This window comes from Dipteris shenzhenensis, chromosome 9, assembly GCF_047967505.1.
Source record: "Dipteris shenzhenensis isolate YYH24624 ecotype China chromosome 9, Dip_SZ_1.0, whole genome shotgun sequence".
NCBI classification, from domain to species: domain Eukaryota; kingdom Viridiplantae; phylum Streptophyta; class Polypodiopsida; order Gleicheniales; family Dipteridaceae; genus Dipteris; species Dipteris shenzhenensis.
The window spans coordinates 57,306,023-57,322,421 of record NC_141604.1 but is presented as its reverse complement, the minus strand read 5'-3'; the positions used below and the strand labels follow the sequence as shown (position 1 = coordinate 57,322,421).

The 16,399-nt window shown below is 41.8% G+C and overlaps 1 protein-coding gene across 1 annotated transcript in view; it reads right to left on the bottom strand.

Annotated features, from left to right (window-relative positions):
* Positions 1-825: 825 nt before the first annotated feature.
* Positions 826-16,399, bottom strand: part of LOC147898879 (uncharacterized) — a 41,291-nt gene continuing 25,717 nt past the window's right edge. Inside the window, exons 2-4 of the mRNA XM_087379375.1 lie at positions 2,557-2,621; positions 1,736-2,131; positions 826-1,621 (exon numbers count right to left, since the gene is read on the bottom strand). Of these exons, the coding sequence (XP_087235501.1) occupies positions 1,451-1,621; positions 1,736-2,131; positions 2,557-2,621 (632 nt within the window). The 3' untranslated portion in view covers positions 826-1,450. The remainder of the gene's footprint in view (positions 1,622-1,735; positions 2,132-2,556; positions 2,622-16,399) is intronic.

Below are 16,399 nucleotides of genomic sequence, written 5' to 3'. Positions count from 1 at the left end.
ACACGGGTGCAGAAGCCCCAACAGCTAATCTTAGATTTTTTATCTTTAGAACAACAAAAATTCTAAATTTGTATGATTGGACTTATTCTAGTCTTACAAAGGTATATTTTTCTATCACCTTAGCGGACATGCAAATTCTTTGAATTTTCGTCCAAGTGATGATCAACTGTTCAACTACATCGTTTTATCTTACGCGAGTGCAAAAGCCCCAACAGCTAATCTTAGATTTTTGATCTTTAGAACAACAAAAATTCTAAATTTGTATGATTGGACTTATTCTAGTCTTACAAAGGTATATTTTTCTATTACCTTCGCGGACATGCAAATTCTTTGAATTTTCGTCCAAGTGGTGATCAGCATCAACTACATCGTTTTATCTTACACGGGTGCAGAAGCCCCAACAGCTAATCTTAGATTTTTTATCTTTAGAACAACAAAAATTCTAAATTTGTATGATTGGACTTATTCTAATCTTAGAAAGGTATATTTTCTATCACCTTAGCGGACATGCAAATTCTTTGAATTTTCGTCCAAGTGGTGATCAGCTATTCAACTACATCGTTTTTTCTTACGCGGGTGCAGAAGCCCCAACGGCTAATCTTAGATTTTTAATCTTTAGAACAACAAAAATTCTAAATTTGTATGATTGGACTTATTCTAGTCTTACAACGGTATATGTTCAACATTTAAAACCTTCAAAATATATAAATCACAGCACATCATTTTGTGAACTTCATTACTAGTTTGTGGCACCCATTCATAACAAACAAGCTATTAATTGCCTTACTGTTTCAGCATTACACAAAAGTTAACAGCGCATCCTTGAAAGCTTGTAAGCATGCAGGAGTAATGATCCTCCATGAGCACATTGATGCTTATGAGCTACCTTGGATGTCAAAACCCCTCCCACTTTATCAGCTTGCATGTGCATCAGAAGATTATCAATGCTTGTAAGCAAGACGCAACTCAAATAATTCAAAAGTGGTCATGTAATGATGTGCAGTTCGAATTTCACTCATGAAGCCCAGAGTTACAAGATCAGCAAAACATAAACTCACATTGCTGCTCGGGAATACACCACCTTGAATGGCAACCATTAATAGCAATTTGTACCATTTGATGATTTGAGTCTTAACCGCAATCATTTATTTTTACTAAAGCACCTCCACTCAAACAGCTGTATCAAGGCCCACATGAAAACTGCGCATGACAATCAGCTTTCAACACACAAAAATGGTCACAAAGGCCTTAAGTATCACACCGACGAATACACCACCTTGAATTGCAACCATTAATAGCAATTTGTACCATTTGATGATTTGAGTCTTAACCGCAATCATTTATTTTTACTAAAGCACCTCCACTCAAACAGCTGTATCAAGGCCCACATGAAAACTGTGCGTGACAATCAGCTTTCAAAACAGAAAAATGGTCACAAAGGCCTTACGTATCACACCGACGAGTGTTGCCACTCTCTGAAAAATAGGATTGTTTGGACCAAGCCTGCATTGGCAACATGGGGTAAGAAAGCAGCAGCCCAAATTGGGTAATAAGGACCTGGGACCTTCAACAATGTCAAAAATATTCCCATCACAACCAGAGGCCAAGGCACTTTTGCATCCTGTCATTCAACAATCAAAAGAAATCATTAGAAACACAATACAAAGAAAGGTGCAACGGGAGGGGGAGAAAGTGTTCTATGCAACACCATGGCATCAATTTTCAAAATGAATACCTGATTCTCTTTTAAAACTTCAAGAGCAGTTTTCCCGATAGTTCTTGCAACCAGAATTCCTGCGAAGATGCCAAGCGGGATAAAGAGATCCTTTTTCACTGATAAAGTATAAACGATTTCACCCAAACTTGACAAAACCAGAACTGGAATCGCAAGCCACTTGGCAGCTTTCCAAGAAAGGTCTAGGACACGCTGGATAAATCGAGTACAGGCCTTATCCCATGGGAAAATCCTAACAGCTTCAGGAGAAAGGCCCCACACGTGTGACATCCTTTCCTGAAAATCCTTCAGAGCCAAGCTTCCAGGAGTACTCGAACCATCTTCATTTGCTTTAGCTTGAGGGGAGCTCTTTTTTTTGCAAGAACATTTGGCTGTAAATTGAAAGGATTGTCCGCCCTACCCACAAAAGTACCAGTGAACTTGATGATTCCACTACTTATCCAAGCAAAAATTCCCATTAGATGCTGCTCTTGTAGTTTTTATGCGCAAGCCAATGTACAAAGTAGAGAAAAAAACACCCATGTCCTGATGATTCTTAAAAATATAAAATCTCAGACCAATTGTGATCTTATTCATGAATAAGCAAGGCGCAGTTTAGACATGCTTGATGTCCCAGGCAAACCGTTTAGATCACTGTGTCCACAGACATGCACCCGTCACAAGTTTTTCTAGGCTTAAAATATTGAGAAGACACCATATATTCACTATTTCTCTTGGTTCTTGCAAATTAATTACCCGTTCCAAAAGGGCTATAAGACTTGAATTCAAATATAAAATATTCCTAGCTAAAAGCTTGATGATCAAAGTTTGAGGGGTAAAACCTGCAATAAGACTGCCATTCGCATAACTTGATTGTTTAAAATGTTTGGGGCTGCAGATAATCCATCTGAAACAGATTAAGAAAAAAAAATAACATTGGTACTTTTTCTGTTTTCTGAAACTGAGCTTTATAAAACTGCATCAAGGATGATAAAGCACAGCCGCAAAATTTCACTAGTCAAGCAAACTTTGCAGTGATAATACCAGTTTGAAATAGAATACTAAGATTTGACAAAAAATGAAAGAGAGACATTCAAAATGTTTTGTTTATAGGGGTAGCTTGCATTTTTCGTATCCTTCAATGTGCTGCAAAATAAAGACTAAAACAGACTTCAAAGGCCATGCTGCCCGGCTATTCACATATTTCAGGAGAAATTACTCAGAATAAGTTATTTATGAAAGGCAACTCTAAATTCTGATCCATGAGGGCTCATCTTTGCCAACGGTGACAATGCAACTAGCTACAAAATATTACTCTACCTATCAAGGAGTTGTTCAAGAGGAGGCTATATCTACTAGTTCTCTTTCTGCCTTAATAATCAGAGAAGCATACTAAGCCAAACAACGATAATCAAAGCACTAAAGGATGCCCAACACGGATTGGACCTACTGTAGATCAGCACAGTTCAAGCTACCTAAGTTTGAGTCATCCTTGCTGTAGCCCAGAGACCTAGAGTCATCCACATTGACAGCCTATTCTATTTCAACGAGGAAACCCAAAGCTGCTCACAGATACAGGAGACATGGACCACCCTTAGCCAAGAAGGTGCTCTGATGGTATGGACACTGGGCTACATTGCATCACACTGGATACCTTCATAGGCGTTGCTATGAAGGCCAAGCAGAGAGAGCAACATCTCCAAGCACATTACGCTGACCTCAATTTATCAAAGACTACACTTCAGGGTTGTGTCTTGGAATTTACCCTCGGAGCTCGAGAAGCTCCAGAAGGACCTTGTTGTTCAGGTGGTTGCTGCTCAATGGTAATTTGTAAGATTGGGATATAGTCTTATAGTCTAGTCTTGTGAGGTATATATATTATTTTTTGAAGGAGATTGAAACAGCTGCCAACTAGATGATATAATCGATAATATTTTTGGAATGTGAACCTCGCAGATTCTCAGTCCCTCCTTTGAAGCGAGTGTCTGCATCTCTGATTCTCGTCCATAATAAGCAGGAATGTCAATACTATGTTTTGGAAAGTTTTCTGCTCTGTATGTTGAGGTAGAGAGCGGGCTGCAACCTTTGGGCAACCTGGAGGCAGTTGTTTGGATCACATCGGATGCTTGTGATGGCCTTGAATTTTGGGACACACCCTGTCCAGCAGCTTGCACGGACCCACCCTGTTGCTCTTCCTACCTGTCCAATTGCTTGATCCACAGTCTCTGCCTTAGAGCTGCTACCCACCGGCTCATGAGACTAGGGATCCTTGTTTTGGGGTGCCTCCTTGGGTTCATCAGACTCTGCCTCTTCATCAGTGCCACCGATGGCTGCTCTTGTGTAGAGCCCGGCTAGACTCCTGCTGCTTCATGGCCGGACCCTATTCTCCTTCCACATTGGATGATGAGACTAGTTCTTTCCCTGTAGTGGTAGCTGCCCGAGGTTGGGACGATGCTGATGCATCGGGTATCTCTTGCCACAGGACCTGGGCCAAGAAAAGTCTGTGCTTAGGGATGCACAGGCGGGCACCAGGCTTGTAGTGCGCTTTGCCCCATGCACAAGCCTAGAGTTGGTTGATGAAATTTGTGTCGAAATTTTCCCTCTAGTCCACTTCATGTAGATTCTATATGTGGCAACAGCCTTGGCAACTATGTTCTTGGGCACATTGCCCATGCTCTTCGTCAAGCTGGATGTAATCCAATAAGAAGCAAGTCGGTCGGCAGACTGACTCGTCCAGGGGGGGGTGCATAGTAATGTCCCTAGAAGTAAGTGTCGCAGTGATTGGCATCATGGAATGGAGTGGAATCTGATGAAGATGGCAGTAGAAAAACTTGCTTGATAAAATCCTTGCAGACAACAATAGTGTGTCCTTTGACAAGGAGAGAGTGATCAGTCTCATTGAAGCTGCTAAGAATGTCTTCGACCTCTAAAACATTGAAGCAATCGATCAAGGAAGCTGCACAAAGGCCATGAGCTTATTTTTCTTAAGCATGGACTGGCTCATTGGAGTCCATTGACCATGGTGGACAGAGATTTTGGCAAGGAGAAGGCAATGCAAAGGCACCTACTCATTGTCATTTTCCTCTCGTCAATCCCAACGGTCATCCTGGGTTGGCTATAATCCCCTGGATTATGTCTCATGAGAGCTCTTTAGCTAGTGGATTTTTATTACTAACATCATAACCTACACGGGATAAATCTATTTCCTCAGTACAATAGAACAAACTTGACTGCTTATTTTGAGATAAATTGTCAGAAGGAATAATAATATTGACCCTTAAGATGTTACTTGGAATCTGATGATTCAGTTTCAATGGTTTGTAAGCTTAGTCCCATAGATATGCCCCTATATAACAACTGGAAAGATCCAGGATCCTCCAACCTTCCCTGGGTGGCAATTCACATGCCACTTTAGAAAACTTGGAGAAAAGGATAGAACTGATTATATTCAGGGCTGCCAGAATGCCATACTCCGAACATACATGCAGCGATCAAAATCAGAATGCTGTGATGAAACCAAGCAGAGGGCACTGTTACTCTCATGTCAATTTTGCCTCTCTATTGACTCCCACCTCCTCTAAGGTCCTGCACAACCAATGGTGCTCATTATTGCTGTCTTTCAATAGCTGGCATAGGTGCACCTTTGAAACTGTATGACTATTGTAAGTCAAAGGGGGGTACTTGGACAGACTACCACTTGTCTGGCACGGTGCTAGCTCACTGCCCTGTCATTGTGAACTGGCTGACTAGACACCAATGAGCTGTCTTCTTTGATAGCAGTTGGAAGCCACTGCTCTTTCAGAGCTGGACAGCCTGGTTTCATTGATTGCTTAAGAGTTGGCCCTGCTGTAAGGAGCCTGTAAAGTGTCAGCCAATTTTTTATGAGATGCATGCTCCTTATTTTTTTTGACCTGCAGCTTGCCTCCAACCAGTTTATTCCAATCCTCTTAGCTGGCTACTATTATGTCCTGGAGATGTAGAACTAATCCTCAAGTGTTCCTGCTCTAAAAGCATAACAATTTCTTCCATTGGCCACCCTTGGTAACCTTGCTCTCCTCTACAATTATAACTAGTTCCCAAGTTCCTTTGTATATCAGCTTGCAGGAACTTCTGCTCTTGAGCATTTGAACAAGTATGCCTCTGATGACGATTCCTAGCTAGTTTAAGGGTCATGTCTTGCTACGTCAAAAGGAATACAACACATATAACTTGGATGCACAAACCTTAACTCCAAGGGCCCAAAGAAAAAGCATCAGAAAAAATCAAAATGCATAAAGATCCAGCGTTTCACAGAATTAGCCCAACAAGGGCAAGAGTTGTAAATCAGAAGCAATATCAACATAGACGTCTTGTCTACACACCAAGAGAAATAAAAAACATTATGCCTTATAAGAGCTCCGTCCAGCCCCTAAAAATCCAGCTTAAGTTTACTCAAATATCAGCTCTCCCTCAATAGGTTTCTCCAAAGCTCATGTACCATTGGTAACAGGGCTTCAAAAAATACCTCCACCACTCTGGAGTCTGGATAAAATACCTCCACCACTCTGGAGTCTGGATATCTGCATCACCCTACAATAAACATTGGTTTCTAGGGTATGAAAGTTCCAAGATGCCACAAAGATAAGGTGGACCTGGATTCCATAACTAAAAGAGTGTTTTAAAAAATGGCATAGTCTCAAGATAAAGTAAAAATAGCACTAGTATTTGCTAAGAGTTAACTGCTATAAGAAAGATTTTAAAAGTGAAGACAAAACTATTCAAGTGCTTAAATTTACAAAGGGATGCGTTGTCTTTTGTAGTGACAGAACTATAACTAATAGAGCAGCAAACTACGACTTGTCATTTTTTGTAGCAATTGAGCTCAAAATTGTCAATTTCCAACATGATAAGAGAACTTAGACTCCTAGACTTTGATTTGAATAGAAACTTTTAAAATCCTTTCTCTATGGCTTTTAATAGACATGAAAACTTTAAAGAGTAAGTCAAAATTTTGTGGCCCAAAAGCAACTCCTTAGTGGAAAGGATTCTTGTAACTGTGAGAATAACATCTCCCAATGAATTTAGAAGGTTTCTACTTATACCTGAATAATCCATCTGTCCTAAGGTTTCATAAGCAATCACAGACTGATTCCAAATGCTTCTATGGCACGTGTGCTCGTAAATGCTTTGGCTTAATTTTCAAATTTTAAATTAAGTATGATTGCCAAAATGTATGCAAAACGTTTTCTTTCTTGTCAAATAGTATGACTAGGCTCTAGCATTTGAGGATAAAACCCAGCACATGGATTACATCCGTTAGTGGCCCACAAATACAAAAGTACCGAAGGAAAATGACCAGCCTACCCAACCACTCGAGTCTGAGACAAAACAAATGCATTACCGACCCATGGCTAATGTGAATGTGAATGGAATGTCTATAGTGCCTCGGGTGTGGGCATATGGCATAATAGAGAGAAATCATATACAAGACAACAATTGAAGGAAGGCGTTTCTCAAACAAGAAGGAGACTCCAATTCAGCAAGGTGCTGTAATTTCAGTTAACAGTTTGTGTTGTACACAGCTCAAAGTTCATCAGGTCATTCTCAGGTGCTTGCAATGGCTTCTTGCGTGCTAGTAGAAAATTGGATAGGACTAGCTATCCTATCTGGAAGGTGAAGCTACGTGGTCATTTGGTTGCAAGGATCATATGGGAGATAGTGAAGGAACAGAGGTGAAGCCAAGGATGTGATGGATCCAATGACAAAAGTTGTGACACCACCAAATCCGATAGCAATGTGAGATTGGACACAGAGTAGGTGCGGTGATACCCCAAAACAGCAGAGGCCCAAAAGATCTTAAAGGATCTTTATGAGACAAATAACATATCACCCATCCTTTCCCTCCATAATCCGTGGTTCACTTTGAGGAGGACAGATGGGGACCAGTTAGCTACAATTAGTCACAAAGTCGACACAAGTCAGCTAGCCATGCTTGTTCTAATGGTCTCTCCCTACGAGCTTCATCATAACAGTTCCCTCTCGTGTGACAAGGCGGGCCGTAACGCAATGACTGCAAAAAGCAGAAAGCATCAAAAGAAGGAGGAGAAAACCCAACAAAGAGTCAAAGCTAGATTTAGCAAACATTGCAGAAGAGGAGCTCTTTCTAGTCATAGAGCACTACTCAGCTCATGAATTGAGTGAAGACAATGACGGCTGCTATGCGGCATCTCAAGTCACATGTCCAACACAAGAATTGATTCAAGGTGCAGTAGCCTACACATCCGGAGTCATCGGCGACTGTTGGAGATATAGGAAATGCTCAGCCAAAATGATTGGGAGCATTCCATTAACCACAGTCTCAAGAGAGAAATGTTTAAGATCTACACAATAATCTACTTTTTGGTAGTCAAATAACAGAGAACAAGATGAAGGCACAAACGATCACGGAGAACTCTTGATCTGGTCAAAGGATACATGAAAGATTGTTGCACGAGGAATGGAGGAACATGGGCTTGCAAGATTAGGGCTTTGCTCGCTAAATATTACAAATTTGTGGCATGAGAGATTTGAGCACATCAACTACGAGGCTCTCTTAGAGATGCAGTGGGCTAGATTCGTGGATGGATGCCACACATTGCAGGCAAATCAAAAGTCTGTCAGGCCTACATGGAGGGCAAGCAACATAGGGAGGCATTCCCAAAGAAGACTACATAGAGATGTCTACACATCATTCTCAGAGCAGAATATCTCCTTACTGTCATTGATGATTTTAGTAGATGACATTGGTATTTTGTATAACAAAGATATCTTAGGCATTCAATAAATTCAAGCCAGAGCTGAGGAGGAGCCAAGAAAGAGAGTAAAAACATTCCAAATCGAGGGGCAAATTTCACTTTAGAGGGTTTTGACGCCTATTGTAAGAAAGAAGGGATTAAGAGACAATTGACCACTGCGCACACATCCCACCAAAACGGGGTGGCAGAGAGGAAGAATCATATACCTTTCAAAAATTGCTAAGTAGACCTGGTTCTATCGTTTTATTGCTCTTTTGCATGACTATAGATGGAGCCTTCAAAGCGAATCATGCATCGAAGCAATAGATGGTGATCACATCTAGACTACCTCATAGTTTCTAGCAAGCTTTTGGCAAAATCCACATAGAAATTTTTAAATTAGTATCTAATATGGCACAACATAAAAGATCCTAAAATGAAATATCTCACAGATTTACAGATTTTGAGATCATAGTACCAGGCAAACATGCAAATGTAGACCTCCAAAGGTGTCTAGACAGAATAGTTTTTATAACTTTAAGAAATGCATAATAGTTTTCATGATCAAAATACAATTTCATCATTCAACTTGATTATGGAATAAAAATACATGTAGCTTAATACTCATACTAATTAATAAAAATCTATTGTCCATAATTGGGATTAGCTTCTTTGTGAGCATAATCTACACAAATTTTTAGTTGTTGGGGCTTCTATACCCACGTAAGATAATTCGAAGTAGTTGAACAGCTGATCACCACTTGGATGAAAATTCAAAGAATTTGCATGTCCACTAAGGTGATAGAAAAATATACCTTTGTAGGACTAGAATATATCCATCATACAAATTTAGATTTTTTGTTGTTCTAAAGTCCAAAAATCTACACAAATTTTTAGTTGTTAGGGCTTCTGCACCCGCATAAGATAATTCGATGAAGGCCTGATAACGAGACCTATCAAAATATGGAGCTGAGCTCCCCATGAGCTCCTGCCGCGCCCCCCTTGGCTGCCCCGTTGCCTCACCCCGCCCGCCTCCTCTACTCCCCCTCCGCACTCCCTCGACCTCCCCGCCTCCCCTTCTTCGCTTGCCCCGCTGCTTCTACCACTCCTACCTCCCTCGAATCTACCTTGCAAGAGTTAATTAGTCCACCATTGAAGTGCATTGTTCTTGAGAAGTGTGGCTGCCTTCCTAACCTTGATGACTCCATGAAGTTCCCACCAGCATAGGCGGCATCAAATTGTTGCGCAAAGGTCAAGGCTTTCAACCTGTCCTGTGTCCCATTGAATGTCTCAAACTTAACAGCAGCCCCATGTTATGCTCAAGTTGAGGTAACATGACCTCGGAAGGGTCGATAGACATTTTCTTTTAGAGGGCTGACTTTTATATTGTATTTTATTTGAAGCACTTTCAAGTAACGGTTAAAGGAATCAATGTCAAGGTCCTTGGTAAGGGTGACATGGCACATACTAGACGAATCTAAGGTCGAAGACCTAGGTGCACCTAAATGTGTAAATTGCCAAGGGGCAAATGGAATTAATGTTTATCCCAAGAGATGGGTAAAAGTGTGCATAGTAGGGGCTTCCATATTATGACATGTGGCATCCAGATTCGTCTAGGGAGTTGAGGGCTCTGGAAAAGCTTGCAGGTGTGAATTTGTATGTGATCATTTTTCAAGCTGCCTTTACCAGAGGTTGGCTGGGTGGAACAAGAGTGTGCCTACGACCGTGATTTGAAAGGAAAATTGGTGTTCGAGGTTTTGTCCGTTTCATTTGGTATCAGAGTGTATAATTTGATTGTCAAATTTGGGGCTTATGAGTCAAAAGAAATCGTTGTCATCTCTTTTGTGGAGCGGCCTTGTTTTCTGCATCATCCAAATTTAGGGAAACAATTGTTTCCAAACCTGCTGCACACGTTGGGAGTAGAATTGCATTATTAGAGGATGCCTTGCAGCAAATTCTGGCTCATGTAGGGCAATCTGAGTTTAGGAAAATGGTTCACAGTATGTCTACTAGACCATGTCATGAGGAGAAAGGTAAAGCTCCAATGGAGCCTGAAACCAGCGTTCACACGATCGAGCCTAGAAGGGCTAAGGTGCCTAATATTGCAAATTATAGGCCAAAAAAAAATTCTGGTTGGATGTCTGACCGTGGTTCCGATATCATAGAAACTTGGTTGCACAAATGGGACGAGGCTTTCATCATTTGTGGAATCAGGAATGATATGAAGAAAATCAGTGAGACCACCCACATGTTTAATGAGGCAGCAGATAGATGGTGGATAAAACAACAAAGGGATGGAGTGGCATCCACTACTTGAGAGGGGTTCAAGAAAGAATTTAAACCTCCTAACGAAGCAACCTGAGCTTGGGATCAGTATAGAAACCTTCGTCACATAAATTTACCAATGGCTGTATACATTGATAAATTCACAGAAAGTGTAATGAAGTTTTATAAACCTCTATCTCAGTCGGTGCAGGTAAAAGATTCTATCTTCGGAATGAATGATCGGATTAAGATGGAAGTTTGGGCTAAGTACGCAAACACGCTAGATGAAGAAATTGCCATAGCCTTGAACTATGAGGACGCCAAAGGAAACAGGCCAAGTGGGTTTGTGTACGTTGGGACTGGTATGAGTACCCGAAGAAAACTGGGAAATGGATTAGCAAAGGGAGTGTCTCATAGCCTAGTGGCCAAGCCAAGCAGGCGAAGCCAGTTGAGACTTCTTCTAAACCATGTACCACCATTGGAGTGAAAAGAAAAGTAATACCAATGGCAGCTCGGGCTTGATCAAAATCTTCTTTGGCCCCAGAGCAAAAAGAGAAAGCAAGGAGAGAAGGATTGTGTTTTGGATGTCTTCAGCCTCGTCAGTGGAAAGATTGTCCACGAAACAAGGATCATCGGATGGCTGAGATGGTGATCCCAGGATGCGACGTGGAGATGGAGGGAAGTCCCAAAGCAGAACAGATGCAGATTCAGCTAGCGGGATCTTTCCAAAGGTTAGTACCTGTTTTGTTATGTGTGTCTGTTGATAAGCCAGTAAACACTATACCTGATAATATCCTATCAAAGCCTGCAGCAATAGGGTATACCGCCTTTAGCGATACGGAGTTAATTAAGATGAAGGGGCAAGTAGCCAATCATGATGTCATTGTGTTGTTTGACTCAGCATCAACACACAATGTAATTACTCCAAGCTTGTAAAGAGGCTGAAATTAAAGACTAGCCCATCTGACTATGCAAATATAGTCAAGATGACAGATGGAAGTTCAACTTAAGTATGGGACCAAAGGGTTACCCAGTTGGAACTTCGAATTCAGGACTATGCGGAGAAGCTTGATTTCGAATTAACAAGGCTTGCTCACGCAGATATAGCCTTGGGTAAGGCTTGGCATTCTAGGAAGAATCCAACCATAGATTGGAAAAAGCACATTTATCAAGTTCAAGATGAATGATGTGATGTATGTCTTGCGAGGTGAAGAAGTTGCCTCAAGGACCGTTAGTTTCCATAATAGAAGTTCGAAAAACTCAAGAAGAGTTTTTATTTCTTTGTACAGCATAAGTAGAGTGTTGGGTGTTGGAAGCAATGGAAGCTCAAAAATGGAAGCAGAATGGAGAAAAACGAGATGATGTAATAGATTGCTGCAAAACTGAAGTGTGGAGGCTCAAGGGAGAGCCAACATAACAAAACCCTAGGGCTAACTGTCCTAACTGGACTAAGTGTCCTAACTGACCTAGATGGTACATAAACTAACTATACCAATAGTCCTAACTGACTATAACTAGGCCTACAAGGCTCGTACCGAGGTCCTAACTGACCTAGATGGTACATAAACTAACTGTACCAATAGTCCTAACTGACTATAACTAGGCCTACAAGGCTCATACCAAGGTATAAGTGGCATCTATGGATAGCCCATGAGATAGCCTACAAACCCCCTCCATGGTATGGGCTGAAGTATCCTGGACATGGCTCAGGATACCTAAATATCTAATGTCATGGTTGCACATGTTCGTCCCGTAGGATATAGCAACCTATGACTGTACAGAGTACAACAGATCAAGTTACAAAAGGTACTAAGTTTAAAGCTTGCCAAAAAGCCTCAAACTTAGGTTGAAAGATCTGCCAAGTTGTCTTCAGTGGAAATATAAGACAACTCAGTATCGCCTATTGATAATTGCTCTCTGACATAGTGATAGTGAACCTCAATGTGCTTTGTGCGAGCATGGAAAACTGGATTCTGTGCAACAGCCAAAGCACTCTGACTATCAGTGAAGATGATGGTAGAAGCAGTCTAACATGCACAAAGATCTGCAAGTAGCTTCCAAAGCCAAACACACTCCACTGTGGAAACATAAGACAACTCAATATCGCCTATTGATAATTGCTCTCTGATATAGTGATAGTGAACCTCAATGTGCTTTGTGCGAGCATGGAAAACTGGATTCTGTGCAACAGCCAAAGCACTCTGACTATCAGTGAAGATGATGGTAGAAGCAGTCTAACATGCACAAAGATCTGCAAGTAGCTTCCGAAGCCAAACACACTCCACTGTAGCTGTAAAAGCCGCTCTGTACTCAGCGTCACAGCTAACTCAGCGTCACAGCTAGAAGTAGCAAATGTACTCTGCTTCTTGCTAAACCAAGAAACACATGAAGTACCAAGCATAAAACAGTTGCCACTATGTGACACACGTGCTGAGCGCCTATAAGATATCTGAAAACACGCTTCACGGAATGCCAATGGTGCATAGATGGGCTGTGCATATATCTGCTCAACTGTGAGACAGCATAGTGTAGATCAGGTCTCGTATGGCATAGGTAAATCAAACAACCAACTGCCTGCATATAAAGAGTGACATCACATGTACCGCTGCCATCCTTAGAAGAGAAGTGAAAACTAGTTTCTAATGGTGTGGATACTGGCTTGCAATCCTTAAACTGAAAACGCTGCAAAAGCTGTCCAATGTACTTGGATTGTGACATTAAAATGCCCCCCTCACTGCTAGCAAATTGAATGCCCATATAGTAGTGCAGAAGACCAAGATCAGACATAGCAAATGTCTGCTGCAAATCAACTTTTAAATCTGCAATTTGCTGAGCATGTGTCCCAGTTACAACCATGACATCCACATAAAGGACTAAAATCAGCAAATCTGTCCTATGCTTGCGGATGTAAAGGGTAGCCTCTGTAGGGTTGTTCTGAAAGCCAAGTGTGAGCAAATGAGAATGAATTCTCGAATACCAAGCCAGAGGTACCTGCTTCAATCCATAGAGGGCCTTTTTCAAGCGGCATACCTTGCTTTCAGAACCTTCAACCTCAAAGCCAAGAGGTTGGGAAACATAAACCTCTTCCTGCAAATGCCCAAGAAGGAAAGCTGTCTTAATATCAACCTGATGTATCTGCCAATGAAAGTGGGCAGCAAAGGCAATAACAATGCGAATGGTAGTGATCCTAGAAGTGGGAGCAAAAGTCTCCTCAAAGTCGATGCCATGCTGCTAAGCATAGCCCTTAGTAACAAGACGGGCTTTGTAACGGTCCACTGAACCATCAGCTTTTCGTTTGATCTTGTAAACCCACTTAGTTCCAATGGCATTCTTGCCATAAGGCAAATCACACAACTCCCAAGTGTCATTCTAATGGATAGAATCCAATTCAGCTTGCATGGCCTTCATCCAACAATCATTCTGAAAGGCATCTTGATGACATAATGGCTCTTCATTGCATGCTGTAGCAACCAAAGCATAAGCAACAAAACTAGCATGCTCTTTCCGGACAGCTGCTCTCGTACGGGCTGGCAGAGGAGTGTCTTGTTTGCTGTCTTTTAATGTGTCAAGGAGCCAACAGGGTACCTTTTTAGGCTCCTAAATTTCTGCTCTTTCCTGGTTAAGAGCCTAGTGCAAATGATCCTGATCAATGATAGGCATATCAAGCTGAATTTATGCATGCACATGGGGCTGTAAATGACCAACAGATGGAGGAGGGACAACCTCATATGGAACATCATCCCGAGCATCGGATGGAAACAAAGGCATCAAGCTGTCAAATATGTAAGGGGCATCAACAACGGGCTGTTTTTGACAGTCCAGCAAAGGCATAGTGGAAGATTCATCAAACACAACATCCCGACTAACAAAACACTCACCCGTGCGGAAAATCCAAGTGTACCTGGTGAAATCATCAATAAAAGTAACAAAATAGTAGAATTTCCCAAGAGTTGCAACCCTCATGGGTCCTCAAACATCACTATGAACCAGATAAAGCTTGCGTGAAGCACCAACTCTCCCATCCTTGGGAAACGCAGCACGGTGCATCTTACCAAGTAAGCATGGTTCACAAACATGTTTGGTAGGCATATGCATTTTGGGAGGATCCACAACCATATCTTCCTTATATAACTTCACCATGGCTCCAAAATCGAGGTGTCCAAACCTCTTATGCCACAAATGAGTATCTGCCATGGTAGAATCAATAGAAAAGGCATGTGCATCGGCAAGTGCAGCATCATCATCTAAACATCTGTCATAAGCATCAAGTCTGTAAAGATCGCTAGACAATGTGACAGTCAAAACCAGGGTAGAGGCATGTGTAACATCATACACTGCACACCTCACACCATCAAAAATAACTTGAAAGCCACATGTAGCAATGGCTGAAATAGAAATGAGGTTCTTACGAATGCCTGGAACATAAAGCACATGCTCTAGAGTACCAGAAACAGAAGTAAGAGCAACTTGCCCAATACCTTTCATGGTATATGATGCATTATACATGTGACACTGCCCCCCTTAGATGTAAGCTCCAATGAGCTGAATAACTTCCTGCAAGAAGTGATGTGCTTGCTAGCACCACTATCAAAGAACCAGGCATCACGAACATCTGAAACTTCCATACAAGCATCATGAACATCAGGATTATACTGACATGTAGCCAAGAAAGCCCAATGGTGGTCTTGTGCGAAATTAGCGGACTCATGTCGATCTTCTGCACTAGAAGAACCAGATACTGCAAGACGACACTCTTTCTTTTTCTTTTCAGATGCTATGCGCTTCCTGCATTCAGAAATATCATGCCCAGGTTTCCTGCAATAGTTACATCTCTTCTTCTTTTTGTTATCCCCTCAAGAAGAGGCACCATGTGGATGATCAGCATGGGAATGTGAGGGCTTTCCAGCTGAAACCTTGCCTTTACCTTTGTGTTTATGATGGGCAGCAAATGCTTGATCACTAGCCATAGTAGCATTGCGATTCACATGACTTTGCTCCTCCTGAAGAAGAAGAGCAACAAGCTGGTCAAATGAGAAACGATTGGCATCACCCCCTGCAACCAACCTCAATGTAGTAGCAAAGCCTTGATATGAATCAGGCAGCCCATCAAGGGTTTAGAAACCAGCTGAGAATCAGGCATAATCTCATCAATGTTGGCCAACTGCTCTTTCAAATCCTTAGATAGGCATCCATGTTACCACCCTCATCAAGCTTTAAATCTTTCAATTGCCTGCGGAGATAGGCAACCCTCGCCTCATTCCGCACCTGATACAAAGATGCAAGCTGATCCCATGCTTGCTTAGCTGTCTTACAAGACCGGATATGAGGGATAATAACCCGTTTCACTGAAAGAGCAATCAAGGCATTTGCTTTGGCATCACGACCATCCCATTGAATTGCTCATGTGAAGGAGGCAAAGCACCTAGAGCAGGAGGTGCAGAAGCCCTGTCTGTAGCAGTAGAACCATCACCTGAAGAAGCAAAGGCTGCAAGTGTAGCACAGGTAACAGTGCGTGTAGGCCTGGCCTCAGAACCTGAAACAATATGCCATAGATTCTTGGCAACCAAAACATGTCCCATCATGTATGACTGTGCATTTATGTCACCAACCTATTAGCTGTGATGCAGTTGGTACACCACCCATGAATAATAGTTGGATGACATTGCAC